This window comes from Gopherus evgoodei, chromosome 11 (assembly GCF_007399415.2).
Source record: "Gopherus evgoodei ecotype Sinaloan lineage chromosome 11, rGopEvg1_v1.p, whole genome shotgun sequence".
Classification (NCBI taxonomy): domain Eukaryota; kingdom Metazoa; phylum Chordata; order Testudines; family Testudinidae; genus Gopherus; species Gopherus evgoodei.
The window spans coordinates 36118800-36136886 of NC_044332.1; the positions used below are offsets into that span (position 1 = coordinate 36118800).

Consider the following 18087-nt stretch of genomic DNA (forward strand, 5'->3'; position numbering starts at 1 on the left):
TTGGAGTATTCATATAGCATTTTTCATGTTTTCTAGGTATTTATCTAAAATTGCTTCTGTTGTGCTTTTATACTAATAGATGTGCCAGGGCCACCAAAAGACCTGAAAGTGAGTGATATAACAAGATGTAGTTGCAAACTTTCATGGAAGATGCCAGACAATGATGGTGGAGACAGAATCAAAGGCTATGTTATAGAGAAGAAGACTGTTGAAGGGAAGGCCTGGACAAAAGTTAATCCAGATTGTGGAAGCACTTCCTTCATTGTACCTGATCTCATAGCTGGGCAACAATATTTCTTCCGTGTACGTGCAGAAAACCGTTTTGGTATTGGGCCGCCTGCAGACACAATCCAACGGACCACAGCCAGGGATCCAATCCGTAAGTTAAATCAAAGTGGAACATCTCCTTTGATAACCAAATGCTACTGTAATGTTGGTTGATTCCAATTTTTATTTGATATTTAAAGATCCTCCTGATCCACCTATCAAACTCAAGATCGGTCTTGTAACTAAAAACACTGTTAGCTTGACATGGAAACCTCCAAAGAATGATGGTGGTGCCCCTGTTACACATTATAATATTGAGTGTCTTCGCTGGGATCGTACTGGGGAAGGAAAAGAGTCTTGGAAACAGTGCAATAGACGTGATGTAGAGGAAACAAAGTTTACTGTTGAGGACCTGAAAGAAGGTGAAGATTATGAATTTAGAGTCAAAGCTGTAAATGAAGCCGGTCCCAGCAGACCATCTGCTACAGTTGGCCCAATTGTTGTCAAAGACCAAACATGTAAGTACTGAACAATGCTGGAAAACAGAACATTTCATTATACAATTTTAAAAGTATATCTGCTTTTGTATCCCTTTTAATGGTAATTTATGTTTTTCGTGTTTCATACTAGGTCCACCATCAATTGAACTCAAAGAATTTATGGAGGTTGAGGAGGGAACAGATATTAACATTGTAGCCAAGATAAAGGGTGTACCATTCCCCAAATTAACGTGGTTTAAAGCTACTCCAAAGAAACCTGATGACAAAACACCAGTACTATATGATCAACATGTCAATAAGGTTGTGAGCGAACATACTTGCACCTTATTAATCCAACAGTCTCGCAGAAGAGATACAGGCTTATACACTTTAACTGCTGTAAATAATCTGGGAACTGCTTCAAAGGAGATGAGGCTGAATGTTCTTGGTAAATATCAAGAGCTTTTGTACAATTGCATGTGTTGATTCTGTGAATGTGATACTTTATTTTAAATGTATTTTAACAATGCATTCATAATTCTTAAAATTTAACTTTCAGGACGTCCTGGACCACCAGAGGGACCCATTAAATTTGAATCCATTTCATCTGATCAGATGACCTTGTCTTGGCTTCCTCCTAAAGATGATGGTGGTTCTAAGATTACAAACTATGTTATTGAAAAAAGGGAAGCTAATAGAAGAACATGGGTACCTGTTACCAAGGAGCCAAAAGAATGCATCTTCACTGTGCCCAAATTGCTGGAAGGCCATGAATATGTGTTCCGCATCATGGCACAAAATAAATTTGGCGTTGGGGAGCCTCTTGATAGTGAACCACAAACAGCAAGAAACCTTTTCAGTAAGTATGATATTGTGTTCAAATGTTAGTTGTTCTCATGCTTTATAGTGACTTTGACAAAGCAGAGCCTAAAGAATCAACTGATTTATTATGCAAAGCTGTATATTCCAATTGCTTTTATCTTTCCCGCATATCTGAAATTTCTAGAATAGTCTGAAAGATTTTTACCATAGATATCCTGTTAGATAGTTGATGGTTAAAATTTTAATGTTTTGTCTCTTTTCTTTGCTGTATCTTAAAATACAACTAGCTTTGGTTTTATTGAAACTGGACTGGCTCATACAGTTATATTTGGGGTAATATTGACCTTACCATTATGGAAGAGTTATTTTCCTAACTTGAGTTATGGAAAAAGACAATAAAGAATAAGGGAGTTAGCTTCTTAGTTGCTGGTCTAACAGAGAGGGAATGCTAGGTCTTAGAAAAGAAGACTATATTACAAACATTTTCCTACACACACTGGCCACAGAAAAGTACACAGAAGGCAAGTGAATGTTAACCTTGACAATTAAATGAGGCACAGACATTTTATATTTTAACATTTGGTTACAAAATGTGTGTAACTTTTTTTCCAGGTGTTCCTGGGCCATGCGACAAGCCAACAGTTAGCAGCATAACACATGACTCAATGATTGTCAACTGGGAGGAACCTGAATATGATGGAGGCTCTCCTGTAACAGGTTACTGGCTGGAGCGCAAAGAGACCACTGGAAAGAGATGGACAAGGGTTAACCGTGATCCCATCAAACCTATGCCACTAGGTGTTTCTTACAAAGTAACTGGTCTTATTGAAAATTCAGAATATCAGTTCCGTGTATCGGCTATTAATGCAGCTGGTGTTGGTCCACCAAGCATGCCATCTGACCCAGCAATTGCTAGAGACCCTATTGGTAAATATGTTAAATTTATATTTTTCAAATTGAAAATGTTCCATTGAGAAGAAAAAATATATTGTTATTATATTGTTATAATATATTGTTATAATGATATGATATTATTTTCCAGGCCCCCCTGGTCCACCTATTCCAAAAGTTACTGACTGGACAAAGTCATCTGTTGATCTGGAATGGGCTCCACCATTAAAGGATGGTGGTTCTAAGATCACTGGTTACATAGTTGAATATAAAGAGGAAGGAAAGGAAGAATGGGAAAAGGTAGGTGAAATACTATTATAGGATCTAGGTTTCCTCTATCTTTAAACAATATTTGTTGCTAATGTATATTTGTACACATTCTCATTACACCAACTATATGGTATACATTATCATGTCTTCTTTGTACAATAATTATCTTCATAGTTTTAAAATATATGGCCAAATGTAAAAGTTAATATTTGCCACACTGTGGTGTCTAAGATACCTCAGTCTTTTCCTAAACTCAGGTTCTCTAAACTACACAGGTATGTTTATAGTTATCAATAAAGGAGAAGAAGGTTCATGTGAAAGTGGATATTAGGTACAAAAGTAAAGGAGCCAATAGAAGGACAAATTCTTCCTAGTTATTTTGCAAACAATGCCTCCACATTTTTCTACTGCTTTTCAATAATACATTACTGAAAATCTCACTGGTGCATACAGAACAGAAGTTAATGTTTCCAAACCAGTAATTTGGCCATAAATATATGACACTTGTCCAGTTTGCCTACTTTTGCACCTCTTCACACATTTGATATAAGCCAAATGCTGCCCCAACCTGCACATAAAATCCATAAAAACAGGCTATGCACAAGAGATCCAGAAAGGAGCAAGAGAAAGGGATTTTCCCCACCTTTCCTCCTTTCACCTCCAAACTGGCATTTTGATGTACAGCAACCCTATGCAGCTATTTGTCTGCCTCAGATCATGGACTCTGTTGTAACTGCTATGGCTCCTTTATGACTCCCTACTTGGAGGAATTGTTCAAACTGATGAATCTGCATAATAGTAGATCTCCAAGTCACTCTCCTGCATTTCCATTTCCCTATATTCCTCTCACAATGTTCCCTTCAATCCGCATATCACTCATACGCACCGGGGATGTCATGAATGACTTCTCTGTGGAATGCCCATTCCCTGTATTTGAATAGTGCTGGTGTCGCTGCATTTAGAGCCTGCTGTACTTGTGGATGTCGGACAGTTATACCATAATAGTTGTTTCATATACATGAGTGCCACCAATAGCCAATTCCTTTGTGATTTTTTTGATTTTCTGATATTGATTGATGTTATAATCTTTTTCCAGGTAAAAGATAGAGAAATAAGGGGAACCAAGTTTGTTGTGACAGGATTAAAAGAAGGAAGTTTCTACAGATTTAGAGTTAGAGCAATAAATGCTGCTGGCATCGGAGAGCCTGGAGAAGTTACAGAAGTTATTGAAATGAAGGATAGAATTGGTATTTATAATTTTTATTTTAAACATTTTTATCAATCAAAGTGAACGAACAGAAAATATATTGAATCATTTTGTTTATTTCTTACAGTCCCCCCTGATCTTCACTTGGATGCTAGTGTCAGGGACAGAATTGTTGTTCATGCTGGGGGAGTGATCCGGATCATAGCTTATGTCTCAGGAAAGCCACCTCCAACAGTCACCTGGAGCAGGGATGAAAGAGCTTTACCAGAAGAAGCTAAAATTGAAGAAACAGCCATCAGCTCTTCTATGGTTATTAAGAACTGCAAGAGAAGTCACCAAGGCCTCTACACTCTTTTTGCCAAAAATGCAGGTGGAGAACGGAAGAAGACTATTATTGTTGATGTGTTAGGTAAATCGGAAGTTCAGAATTTGCATACAATTTTGTTCTAAAAATATGATTTCATAAAGTCCAGTACATAAAATTAAATATATACTTTTTCTTTCCATCTTAGATGTACCAGGGCCAGTTGGCGTTCCATTCCTTACTGAGAACCTAACCAATGACTCTTGCAAACTGACATGGTTTTCTCCAGAGGATGATGGTGGTTCTCCTATCACCAACTATATTATTGAAAAGCGTGAAGCTGACCGTAAAGCTTGGACCCCAGTAACCTATACAGTCACGAGACAGAATGCTACTGTTCAAGGACTGATTGAAGGCAAGGCATACTTTTTCCGAATTGCACCTGAGAATATTATTGGCATGGGCCCATTCGTTGAGACAACAAAAGAGCTTGTCATCAGAGAACCAATATGTAAGTACATTTTTGTTTTATGAATGATTGAAATAGAAGAGAGATCAGCAAAAAAATGTATTCACCACATTGTTTATGTTTATTTACAGCTGTACCTGAGCGTCCAGAAGATCTGGAGGTAAAAGCAGTTACCAAGGATTCTGTTACATTGACTTGGAACCCACCTAAATATAATGGAGGTTCCGACATAACCATGTATGTCCTGGAAAGCCGTCTCATTGGAAAAGAGAAATTCCACAGAGTTACAAAGGAGAAAATGCTTGATCGGAAATACACTGTTGAAGGACTGAAAGAAGGTGACACTTATGAATATCGTGTGAGTGCTTGCAATATTGTGGGACAAGGAAAACCATCTTTCTGCACAAAACCAATCACATGCAAGGATGAAATTGGTATGGGTCTATTTTCCATAATTCAGTTTGAAAACAAACAAGTACGTTTTGGGGTATATAATTTTTTTATTAATATTGCTACTTACCTTTTTTTCCCAATGATATCTTTTAGCTCCTCCAACACTGGAACTTGACTGTAGAGACAAGCTAATTGTTCGGGTTGGTGAAGCTTTCAGCCTGACTGGACGTTACTCAGGGAAGCCTGTGCCAAAGGTGACTTGGTTAAAGGATGAAATTACAGTTAAAGAAGATAAGCGCACAAAGATTCAGACCACTCCAACAACCCTTTGCTTGGGGATATTAAAATCCATCCGAGAAGATTCAGGCAAATATTGTGTGATCATAGAGAACAGCTCCGGATCAAGAAAAGGCCTTTGTCAAGTCACTGTTGTTGGTAAGTGTAACTGAGCTATAATAATGTCGTGCTTTTAATAATAATTAGAATTGATCAAATAGTAGAAAGATTGAATATTAAACTGAGTGACTTATAGAATATTGTGAATTCACTCCTTTATTATTTGTGATATGTTATTCATTGATTTTGAGTATTCAGTTAATTGCTAGCGTAAGTTTATTTACCATGAATAATTTGACAGGCTCTAATAATAATATTTTGCATTATTTTAGCAAATTTCAATGCAAGATGATAAAGCACTTTGTAAGCATTAATTAATTAAGCCCAATAAGTTAGGTATTAGTCTCCTTTTACAGATGGGTAAACTAAAGGAAAGTGATTTGCTCAATATCACATAGTGAGAGAACAGCAGAGCCAAGAATAGAGCATTGGTGTCCTGATTTCCAGTTCTTTGTTATAACCTTTAGGCCATACTTTTCATTCCAAGTTATATTTACAGTAGAGTAATTACATTGTTCAATCTGTGTATTGTTGGATTTTTCTGTTCATTGTTTCTTTTAACAGATCGCCCTCAGCCTCCAGTAGGCCCAGTTATTTTTGATGAAGTTCATAAAGATCATATGATCGTCTCCTGGAAACCTCCACTAGATGATGGTGGCAGTGAAATTACAAATTATATTATTGAGAAGAAAGATGCACACAGGGATCTCTGGATGCCAGTAACATCTGCCAATGTCAAGACAATGTGCAAAATTCCTAAACTACTTGAGGGAAAAGAGTATGTTGTACGAATTTATGCTGAAAATCTTTATGGCATAAGTGATCCTCTAGTATCTGATGAAATGAAGGCCAAGGATCGTTTCAGTATGTTATTTATTTGCTACTTCATTTTAATAATTTAACCATCAGAATGCTTGTCATATTATAAATTCATTTAAAAATATTATTTCTTCAGGTGTTCCTGCTGCGCCAGAGCAACCCATCATTAAAGATGTTACCAAAAATTCTGCCTTAGTAATTTGGAACAGACCACATGATGGAGGCAAGCCAATAACTACTTATATTTTGGAAAAGAAGGAAACAATGTCTAATCGATGGGCCAGAGTCACCAAAGATCCAATTTTCCCAGAAACTCAGTTCAGGGTACCTGATCTCCTTGAAGGCTGTGAATATGAATTCCGTGTATCAGCAGCAAATGAAATTGGTGTTGGTGATCCTAGCCCACCATCAAAGCCAGTCTTTGCTAAAGATCCAATTGGTAAAGTATCAAACAAAATCCATTCATATTCTGTGTGTTCCTGAAAATCTTTTTCAGATAGGTTTTAATGGTTTCTGAATTTTTTTAATAGTCAAACCAAGTCCACCTATTAACCCTGAAGCAGTGGATAAAACTAAAAACTCAGTTGATTTGTCTTGGCAACCACCACGTCATGATGGCAAAGGCAAGATCATTGGCTATCTTGTTGAGTATCAGAAAGTTGGAGATGAAGATTGGAAGAAGGCCAATCTTACAGCAGACTCCTGCCCTGAAACAAAATACAAGGTCACTGGTCTTACTGAGGGTTTGACCTATAAGTTCAGAGTCATGGCAGTCAATGCAGCAGGTGAATCAGAACCAGCTTATGTTCCTGATCCAATAGAAGTAAAGGACAGGCTTGGTAAGTGAAATAAACTCAGATAAGTTTATGAATAAAAGATATTGTCAAAATGTGCTTATTTACTAAAACTGGAATCTTTCTCCCAGAACCTCCAGAGCTGATACTTGATGCTAATATGGCACGGGAGCAACACGTAAAAGCTGGAAATACACTAAGACTTAGTGCTGTAATTAAAGGAATTCCATTCCCAAAAGTGTCATGGAAGAAAGAAGGACAAGAGGTTTCACCCAAAGCAGATATTGAGGTTACAGGAGTTGGCAGTAAGCTGGAAATTCGTAACACTGTCCATGAAGATGGTGGAATCTATTCTTTGACTGTTGAGAATCCAGTTGGTTCAAAGACAGTTTCAGTAAAAGTCATTGTACTAGGTAATTATTTTTGGTCTTTGTTTATACTGTATGCTTTTTATTATTTTATTGGAAATCAAAGAAATTGGATATGCAGAGAATAAATGAATAATTTCAGTGCAGAAAAATCAGTAATAAAGCAACATAATATAAGAGCTGTATGAGAAAAGGACTGTAAATGACAAGCAGTACTTTTAGTAAAAACTTCTTTCTACTGAAACGTGCTAAATTTTGTAAAATTAGTTTTGTTTATTAAATAAATATTCTGTACTTTTTAAAAAAATAGATAAACCTGGCCCACCTAGAAATCTGCAAGTAAGTGAAGTTAGAAAAGATTCTTGCTATCTCACTTGGAAGGAACCAGAGGACAATGGTGGTTCTGTCATTACCAACTATGTGGTGGAAAAGAAAGATGTAGCTGCTCCCCAGTGGGTACCCATCTCATCATCCTCCAAGAAACAGAGCCATCTGGCTAAACATCTTATGGAAGGCACTCAGTATCTTTTCCGTGTTGCTGCTGAGAATCAGTATGGGCGAGGTCCATATGTCGACTGTCTCAAACCAATCAAGGCTATGGACCCACTATGTAAGTATTTTTCATTGATGAATTTTGTTTTGTTTTGAATCTTTTTTGAACTTTGATTAACTGATCTTGTTAGTACAAATACAATATAGAGTATGTGTGTTGGTGGTGCGTAGGTTGTTCACCCTATTAAACTTCTTGTTTTTTGCTTTTAAAAGATCCTCCAGGGCCACCAAAGAATCTGCACCATGTAGATGTTGACAAAACAGAAGTTTCCCTTGTTTGGAATAGACCAGATCGTGATGGTGGTGCTGAAATCAGTGGATATTTGGTGGAGTATCAAGAAGAAGGTGCAGAGGAATGGATTAAGTTCAAGACTGTACCCATGCTAGAGTGTGTTGTTACTGGTCTACAGCAAGGAAAGACTTACAAATTCCGTGTGAAAGCACAGAATATTGTGGGTCTTAGTCTTCCAGATACAACTATACCAATAGAGTGTCAAGAAAAACTAGGTACCTTTTTAATTTGTATAATTTTTTTTCATTTCTTACTTTTAGTGTTCCCCATGAAAAAAATCATATTGTAATTTCTATATTTTTTCTAATTCCAGTACCTCCATACGTGGAACTAGATGTGAAGTTAATTGAAGGTCTTGTTGTTAAAGCTGGTAGCACAGTCAGACTACCTGCAATCATGAGAGGTGTACCTGTGCCCACTGCAAAATGGGTAACTGATGGAAATGAAATTAAAACAGAAGGCAACTACAAAATTGATACTGACAGTTATTCAACAGTACTTACCATTAAAGACTGTGTAAGAAAAGATACTGGAGAATATTTTCTCACAGTGTCTAATGCAGCTGGCAGCAAAACTGTTGGTCTTCATCTTACTGTTTTGGATGTTCCTGGTCCACCCACTGGTCCCATTAATATTCTTGAAGTCACACCAGAACACATGATTATTTCCTGGCGTCCTCCTAAAGATGATGGTGGAAGCCCTGTGCTGAACTACATTGTTGAGAAGCGAGAATCTAAGAAAGAATCTTGGGGAGTGGTCTGTTCAGGAATCAGTCAAACAAAACTTAAGGTTCCACGTCTACAGAAAGGTTGTGAATATATTTTCCGTGTCCGTGCAGAGAATAAGATAGGCATTGGTGCACCCCTCGATTCAACGCCAACAGTTGCTAAACATATGTTTGATCCACCATCCCCACCTGGTAAACCAGTGGTTTCAGATATTACAGAAAATGCTGCAACAGTGTCTTGGACCCTACCAAAATCTGATGGTGGAAGTCCAATAACTGGATACATTCTGGAACGTAGGGAAATATCTGGGAAATGGGTACGTGTCAACAAGACACCAGTGCTTCAACTGAAGTTCAGAGCCACTGGTCTCTTTGAGGGCAACACATATGAATTCCGAGTTTTTGCAGAAAACATGGTAGGCATAAGCCCACCATCCCCAGTTTCTGACCCAATAAAAGTTTCACGCCCTATCAGACCACCTGGACCTCCCATTAATCCAAAACTAAAAGACAAGACCAGAGAAACAGCTGATCTGGTGTGGACAAAGCCTCTCAAAGATGGTGGCAGCCCTATTTTGGGATATGTTGTGGAATGTCAGAAAACTGGAACTACTCAGTGGAATAGGATTAATAAAGATGAACTCATTCCACAGTGTGCCTTCAGGGTACCTGGGCTAATTGAAGGAAATGAATATAGATTCCGTATAAAAGCTGCTAACATCGTTGGAGAAGGAGAGCCCAGAGAACTGCCAGAAACTGTTCTTGTAAAAGATATTCTTTCTCCTCCAGAAATTGATCTAGATGTGACCTGTCGTGACTTAATCACTGTCAGAGTAGGCCAAACAATCCATATTACTGGTAGAGTAAAGGGAAGACCAGACCCTGACATAACATGGTCTAAGGATGGCAAAGTATTAGTCCAAGACAAGCGTGTTGAGATGGTTCATGAATTCCCTCGTATTGAACTGCGGGTGAAAGAATCCACAAGAGAAGATCATGGCAAATACATCATTTCAGCAAAGAACAGCAGTGGACATGCTCAAGCATTTGCACTTGTTAATGTACTTGACAGACCCGGACCATGCCAGAACTTGAAGATAAGCTATGTTACAAAAGATTCTTGTATAATCACTTGGGAAAACCCAGTAGATAACGGCGGGTCAGAAATTACAAATTACATAGTAGAGAATCGACAGCCAAACCAGAAAGGATGGTCAATTGTCTCTTCTGATGTTACCAAACGATTAATAAAGGCAAATCTCATGGAAAACCATGAATACTTCTTCAGAGTTTGTGCGGAGAACAAAGTAGGACCAGGCCCTGTCATTGAGACCAAGACTCCTATCCTTGCCATTAATCCTGTTGATAGGCCTGGTCCACCAGAAAACCTTCACATTGCAGAAACAGGGAAGACATTTGTGTATCTGAAATGGAGAAGACCAGATTATGATGGTGGAAGCCCCAATTTATCTTATCACGTTGAAAGAAAACTGAAGGATTCAGATGAATGGGAAAGGGTGCACAAGGGCAGTATTAAGGAAACACACTACATGGTTGATAAATGCATTGAAAATAAAATATATCAGTTCAGAGTTCAGACCAAGAATGAGGGAGGTGAAAGTGACTGGGTGAATACAAGTGAAGTTGTTGTGAAGGAAGAACTGCAGAAACCAGTCCTTGATCTGAAGTTAAGTGGTGTGCTAACTGTAAAAGCAGGTGACTCTATTAGACTTGAGGCAGTACTTAAAGGCAAGCCTCAACCAGAAGTGGTATGGACAAAGGACAGAGATGCCACAGATTTAACCAAATCTCCAAGAGTCACAATTGAAACAACTTCTAATTCATCTAAATTTGTTCTCACAAAATCTAAGCGTAGTGATGGTGGTAAATATGTGATTACTGCAACTAATGCAGCTGGTAGTTTTGTAGCTTATGCTACCGTTAATGTTTTGGATAAACCTGGTCCTGTAAGAAATTTGAAGATCTCTGACATTTCAAGTGATAGGTGTACTGTCAACTGGGACCCACCTGAAGATGATGGTGGTTGTGAAATACAAAATTACATCTTAGAAAAATGTGAGAGCAAGCGTATGGTTTGGTCTACATACTCTGCTGCTGTTCTAACAACGCATGCAAATGTGACACGCCTCATAGAAGGCAATGAGTATATCTTCAGGGTTCGTGCAGAGAATAAGATGGGCACTGGCCCTCCAACAGAAACGAAACCAATTATTGCAAAAACAAAGTATGACAGACCCGGCCGTCCTGATCCCCCCGAAGTCACTAAAGTCAGTAAAAATGAGATGACTGTAGTCTGGAACCCACCAGAATATGATGGTGGCAAATCAATTACAGGATATATATTAGAGAAGAAAGAGAAACGAGCATTAAGATGGGTTCCTGTTACTAAGAGTGCAATCCCAGAGAGACGCAAGAAGGTTACAGATCTCATTCCAGGACATGAATACCAATTCCGTGTCAAGGCTGAAAATGAAATTGGTCTTGGAGAACCAAGCTTGCCATCGAGACCGGTAGTGGCAAAAGACCCAATAGGTACTGTAGTGATATATTTTACTGTTATTAAAATAAAACATTAAATTAACAGGTTGCTTGGGGGCTCAGGTGTATTCTTATTCCTGCCCTTTATCATGTCTTTCAGAACCTCCTGGTCCTCCAACTAATCTGAAGGTGGCTGACAGCACAAAAAGTTCCATCACTCTTGGCTGGGGAAAACCGGTCTATGATGGTGGTGCACCAATTATTGGATATGTTGTGGAAATGAGACCAAAAGGTGAAAGTGCAGCTCCTGATGTAGGATGGAAACGGTGCAATGTTGCTACACAAGTTATTCATACAGAATTTACAGTTACCAGCCTGGATGAGAAACAACTATATGAGTTCCGGGTTTGTGCCCAAAACCAGGTTGGCATTGGCCGACCAGCTGAATTGAAGGAAGCTGTGTCTCCTAAAGAAATACTTGGTGATTTTTTTCTCTCTTATCTATGAATTTATGCATTATATATTTGCTATATTTAGATTTTATTTCACATTCTGAACTTTTTTTGTTGTTTTTCTTTAATGTTTGTTTCAGAACCTCCTGAGATTGATTTGGATGCAAGCCTAAGAAAATTAGTCACAGTCAGAGCAGGATGTCCCATTAGACTTTTTGGCATTGTTAGAGGGCGACCAGCACCTAAAGTCACCTGGAGGAGAGTGGGCATTGATAATGTGGTCAGAAAAGGACAGGTTGATCTGGTTGACACTATGGCCTTCCTTGTCATCCCCAATTCTACACGTGATGATTCAGGAAAATATTCTTTGACAGTTGTTAACCCAGCTGGAGAAAAGGCCGTATTTGTGAATGTCAGAGTCCTTGGTAAGTCACCATAAACAACTTGTAAACACATTAATTTTATAATTCTTTATTTATTACAGGGATTTTTATGGCTCCTATCACAATATCATTTGAGTATCCCTGTACATGGCTAATATTAATTCTCCATGTATAGGAAGTCATTACCAAATTTTCATTGTAAATGGACTGATATATGAATTAATGTTTCTTTATAGATACTCCTGGACCTGTGGCCGAGTTCAGTGTGTCAGATGTCACAAAAATGTCATGTCAGCTTTCATGGGTACCTCCTGAGAATGATGGTGGTAGTCCAGTAACTCACTACATCCTGGAGAAACGTGAGGCTGACAGAAAGACCTGGTCAACAGTCATTGCAGATGTAAAGAAAACTAGTTTCAAAGTAGTTAATCTTGTACCTGGAAATGAATACTTCTTTAGAGTAACTGCTGTCAATGAATATGGTCCAGGTGTTCCAACAGAAGCACCAAAACCAATCTTGGCATCAGATCCACTGAGTAAGTATTTCTTAAGTCCATCTTTTATTCCTGCATCTTTATTTGCTTTAATCTCCAGTAAGCTTCTTATTTTTCATGAATGTGGACATGTCTAAATTCTGTATGGCTGCTAACCACTCAGTGACAGTGGAATAAATATTCCTATGCAGATATGTTTGCTTGATAAAAAATTAAAAACCCTGAATACTTATCGTAACTCTATATTAATTTAATCACTCTGATAGTTTCTAATGTGACATGTTTTTCAAATCAAATTAATTTCTTTGCTAAATAAAGTCCTTTTTGAATTAATGTAGAAACCAGTCAGAATTCTTAGTAATTCTACCAAAATATGCCCACTTAATGTGGTTATCTTTTAATACATCTGCTTTGTTTTTTCTAAAGGTGAACCTGATCCACCAAGAAAACTTGAAGTTACTGAAATTACAAAGAACAGTGCAACTTTAGGCTGGTTGCCACCACTGCGTGATGGAGGCTCTAAAATTGATGGATACATTATTAGCTACAGAGAAGAAGAACAACCTGAGGATCGCTGGACACAATATTCCATTGTCAAAGATCTGAACATTGTTGTAGTTGGCCTGAAAGAAGGAAAGAAATACCAATTTAGAGTGGCAGCTAGAAATGCTGTAGGAGTAAGTTTGCCAAGAGAAACTGAAGGAATATTTGAAATTAAAGAACAACTCAGTAAGTATCTAATTATTACTATATATATTGTTTTAAATCTATTTTAATGATGAAATGAACAAGGTTTTTGGTTGATGGAGTCCTAGGAAGTCAGTTTTTAAATTATCTCTTCTGCACTTCTGTAGATCACACTTTAAGTCACCAGTCTCTTGCATCCCAGGAAGTCTAACCTGTTTTTCAAAACAAGTTACACAAACATCTGTTGGGGTGGACTAGGAATACTTGGTCCTGCCTCAGTGTGGAGGGATAGACTAGGTGTTCTCATGAGGTCTGTTCCAGCTCTACATTTCTATGATTTGAAGATGACATCAGAAAAGCAGTGTCCTCAACCCCCTGGCAGAGAGTGTGTGTCATGTCACTTCACAGTAACCCTTCTTGATGATTAAGTACCATCCAGTTACCCTTGGCTAAAAGGATGATAATGGTTTTTAAGTGCTGCTAGTGTCTTCGGCACTGTTCAAATAGATGAGAAGACAATCTGAACACAGAAACATTCACTTACAATCTAAATCAGAACATAAAGATAGAAGTCAGAGTTTACACTGACAGCTGTGGACCATCTGGTTTCAAGGGTGTTTACATAATTCAGACCTGAGGTTCAAACTATTAAAACATCCCCACTGAATTGAGACTAAGGATACTACCTATAAAATCCTCATGGCTCCAGCAGAGATGCAGAGGACACTTGCATGACAAAATAAAATAATTTCTCACAGGAGTTACAAATATTTGTGCTTATTTGTTTGTCCTTTTTAGTGCCACCTAAGATCCTGATGCCAGATCATGTTAATATTAAAGCTGGGCAGAAACTCAGAATTGAAGCATATGTCTATGGGAAACCTCAGCCCATCTGTAAATGGATGAAAGGAGAACAAGATGTATTTACATCCAGTCGTCTGGCTGTGCATAAAGCAGAAAACTCTTCTGTTCTCATAATTAAGGATGTGACTAGGAAAGACAGTGATTACTACACTCTTGCAGCAGAAAACAGCTCGGGTATTGCCACTCAGAGAATCAGAGTGGTAGTCATGGGTAACTTTCATTTTCAACCATAACTTTCTACACAGCTAGATTTAAGATAGTTCATGCTCTACTATTTTCTTAAATTTTTCTCTCTACATCTTTTTGCAGATGCCCCAGGTCCACCACAGCCTCCATTTGACATTTCTGATATAGATGCTGATGCTTGCACACTTGCATGGCATATGCCTCTCGAAGATGGTGGCAGTAACATTACAAACTATGTGGTTGAAAAGTGTGATGTAAGCCGGGGAGACTGGATAACAGCTGTAGCTTCTGTTACAAAGACAAGCTGCAGAGTTGGAAAACTGACCCCTGGACAAGAGTATATGTTCCGTGTTCGTGCTGAAAATCGTTTTGGCATTTCTGAGCCACTCACATCTGACAAGATGGTTGCAAGGTTCCCATTTGGTATGTCAGTTTTAAATTATGGCATTTCTCTGACTTCAATTCTTCTAACAGTAGAAGAACAGATAATCTTATCCATTTTGTTTTTCCACAGATGTTCCAAGTGAACCAAAAAATGCACGTGTTACCAAGGTCAACAAGGACTGTATTTTTGTGGCTTGGGACAAACCAGACAGTGATGGAGGCAGTCCAATTACTGGTTACCTCATAGAGCGTAAAGAAAGAAATAGTCTGCTGTGGGTGAAGGCTAACGATACACTTGTGCGTTCTACAGAGTATCCTTGTGCAGGTCTAATTGAAGGTCTCGAGTATACTTTCAGAATTTATGCCCTGAACAAAGCTGGAGCAAGCAAACCTAGCAAGCCAACTGATTTTGTTACGGCAAGAGCCCCAGTTGGTAAGCAAAACATTTAAATGATTTGTAACATGTCATTAATATTTTTGGTCAATTTATGTTATTTATTTTTACTTACTTCTAGCAGTAATAAATGTACTTAATACTTAATATTTGTAACTTTATAACCATCACTTTTCCTATTTCTTTAGATGTTTTATATGTAATGAATACACTGTATCTATATATTGTGCGATCTAGCATTTTTGTGGGTTTTTTAGAGAGTTGTGCTAAGAGTACCATCCACCACTGTAAAAGATTTTTCTAGAATGTACAAATGTTTTGATGAAGGTAAACTTATGATGGTCTTGTTTGTTTTTAGATCCTCCTGGTAAACCTGAAGTTATTGATGTCACTAAGAGTACTGTGTCACTTATATGGACAAGACCAAAGCATGATGGTGGAAGCAAAATTATTGGCTACTTTGTTGAAGCTTGCAAACTGCCTGGTGATAAGTGGGTACGATGCAATTCTACTCCGCATCAAATTCCTCAAGAAGAATACACTGCTACTGGTTTGGAAGAAAATGCTCAGTATCAATTTAGAGCAATTGCCAAGACAGCAATTAACATTAGCTGGCCTTCTGAACCTTCTGACCCAGTGACCATTCAGGCAGAAAATGGTAAGATTGTATACTTGAGAAGTATTTGCAAACTCTGATAACATTCAATCATGCTTTTGTACCTGGTATTTATATGATATGTTTCATTCTTTTAGGTTGGTTAGCTCTCTTCTTTTTGTTTCTTTTCAGTTCCTCCCAGAATAGAGCTAGATGTATCTATGAAATCACTGCTTACAGTAAAAGCTGGAACTAATGTTTGTCTGGAAGCTAATGTGTATGGCAAACCTATGCCAACAATTACTTGGAAGAAAGAAGGAGATGTTTTAAAACCAGCTGAAGGCATTAAAATCACCACAAAGAGAAACCTGTCCACTGTGGAGTTGTTCAGTGTTAACAGGAAGCAGACAGGAGACTATACTATTACTGCTGAAAATGCAAGTGGTTCCAGATCAGCAACCATTAAGCTTAAAGTACTTGGTAGGTTAAAGATAATTTATTAGTCCATATTTGTAACTTGGATAATATAGCAAAAGCTAGAGACATAACTATTAATCATTATTTTTTTCAGATAAGCCTGGTCCTCCGGCCTCAGTTAAAATCACCAATATGTGTGCAGATCGTGCAATGCTTTCTTGGGAGCCTCCTCTTGAAGATGGAGGTTCAGAAATTACTAACTATATTGTTGACAAACGTGAAACAAGCAGACCAAATTGGGCCCAAGTCACTGCCAATGTACCAATTACGAGCTGCAGTGTAGAAAAACTGATAGAAGGACATGAATATCAGTTCCGCATTTGTGCTGAAAACAAATACGGTGTGGGAGATCCCATCTTCACTGAGCCAACAGTTGCTAAAAATCCATACGGTAAGCTTGTTGCTCAGCATGGTTTTGTGATTGTTTTTATGCACATTTAAGAGTATGAAAATAATTTTCAATAAATCTTTACAGATGTACCAGGGCCTTGCGATCCACCTGTAATTAGTAATATAACAAAGGATTTTATGACTGTTAGCTGGAAGCCACCAGCTGATGATGGTGGGTCCCCTGTGACTGGATATATACTTGAAAAACGTGAAACTAAGACTGTTAACTGGACAAAGGTAAACAGGAAGCCTGTCATAGAAAGAACCGTAAAGGCCACTGGACTCCAAGAAGGAACGGAATATGAGTACAGAGTGACAGCACTGAATAAGGCTGGACCAGGCAAACCTAGTGGACCATCTAAGGCAGCATATGCTCATGATCCTCAGTGTAAGTTAAAAGTATTTATTTTGATTTTCTTTTAAAATGTCCACATGCTTTTGCTCAGTATCATTATTTAATATATTCTGTGTAACTTCCTATTGTTTTCCTTCTCAGATCCTCCTGGCCCTCCGGCCTTCCCAAAAGTAGTTGATACAACCCGTAATTCTATAAGCCTGTCTTGGAGCAAACCAGCATATGATGGCGGAAGCCCCATTATTGGTTATCTAGTTGAAGTAAAAAGAGCTGACACAGATAACTGGGTCAGATGCAATCTGCCAAAAAACCTACAGGATACCCATTATGTGGTAACTGGACTGTCAGAAAATACAGAATATCAGTTCCGTATTTATGCTGTCAATAAGATTGGATACAGTGACCCAAGTGATGTACCTGACAAACACCTTGCCAAAGACATTTTAAGTAAGTATTCTGGAAAACAAATGAACTTGCTGCTTTCAGTAAAGATTTATGAGGTAGATTTAGAAGCTTAAAGGAGGGGCTTCTCACAGCTTGTAGCAGGAGAACACAGGAGGATCTAGTACCTGGGAGCCTGAGAGAGCTTGTTTTACAGAGTGTGGGAGAACTGGCAACTGAAGAGGAATGAGATTGGAGTCATTTTTGGGGCGGATAGTGACTGCTCTTCCTGTCTCCCCAGCAGTAATTCTCCCACCTTCTTGGGTCTTCAAGATGTTTCCCTTTTCCTCTCAGCCCTCATTCAGACTATCCAGAGCTCTCTCTCCTCTTCCTCAGGCCTTCAGTCTCTCTCCTACCTGTCAAGGAATTTGAAGCTCAGCTGCCTATACTAAGCCCTTGTGATTTTCTGGGGCATCCTGCCTGATTTAATTGTATG

The 18087-nt window shown here is 38.3% G+C and overlaps 1 protein-coding gene across 1 annotated transcript in view; it reads left to right on the top strand.

The window, feature by feature from the left end:
- Positions 1–18087, top strand: part of TTN (titin) — a 308951-nt gene that overhangs the window by 239089 nt on the left and 51775 nt on the right. Inside the window, 30 exon segments of the mRNA XM_030580102.1 lie at positions 80–379; positions 468–785; positions 898–1194; positions 1306–1605; positions 2181–2495; positions 2611–2759; positions 3826–3976; positions 4064–4345; positions 4449–4751; positions 4841–5143; positions 5256–5537; positions 6063–6362; positions 6454–6756; positions 6848–7156; positions 7243–7524; positions 7790–8089; positions 8245–8538; positions 8637–11603; positions 11710–12030; positions 12142–12426; positions 12621–12920; positions 13305–13607; positions 14364–14639; positions 14739–15038; positions 15130–15432; positions 15752–16051; positions 16181–16468; positions 16560–16856; positions 16941–17243; positions 17352–17657. Of these exon segments, the coding sequence (XP_030435962.1) occupies positions 80–379; positions 468–785; positions 898–1194; positions 1306–1605; positions 2181–2495; positions 2611–2759; positions 3826–3976; positions 4064–4345; positions 4449–4751; positions 4841–5143; positions 5256–5537; positions 6063–6362; positions 6454–6756; positions 6848–7156; positions 7243–7524; positions 7790–8089; positions 8245–8538; positions 8637–11603; positions 11710–12030; positions 12142–12426; positions 12621–12920; positions 13305–13607; positions 14364–14639; positions 14739–15038; positions 15130–15432; positions 15752–16051; positions 16181–16468; positions 16560–16856; positions 16941–17243; positions 17352–17657 (11337 nt within the window).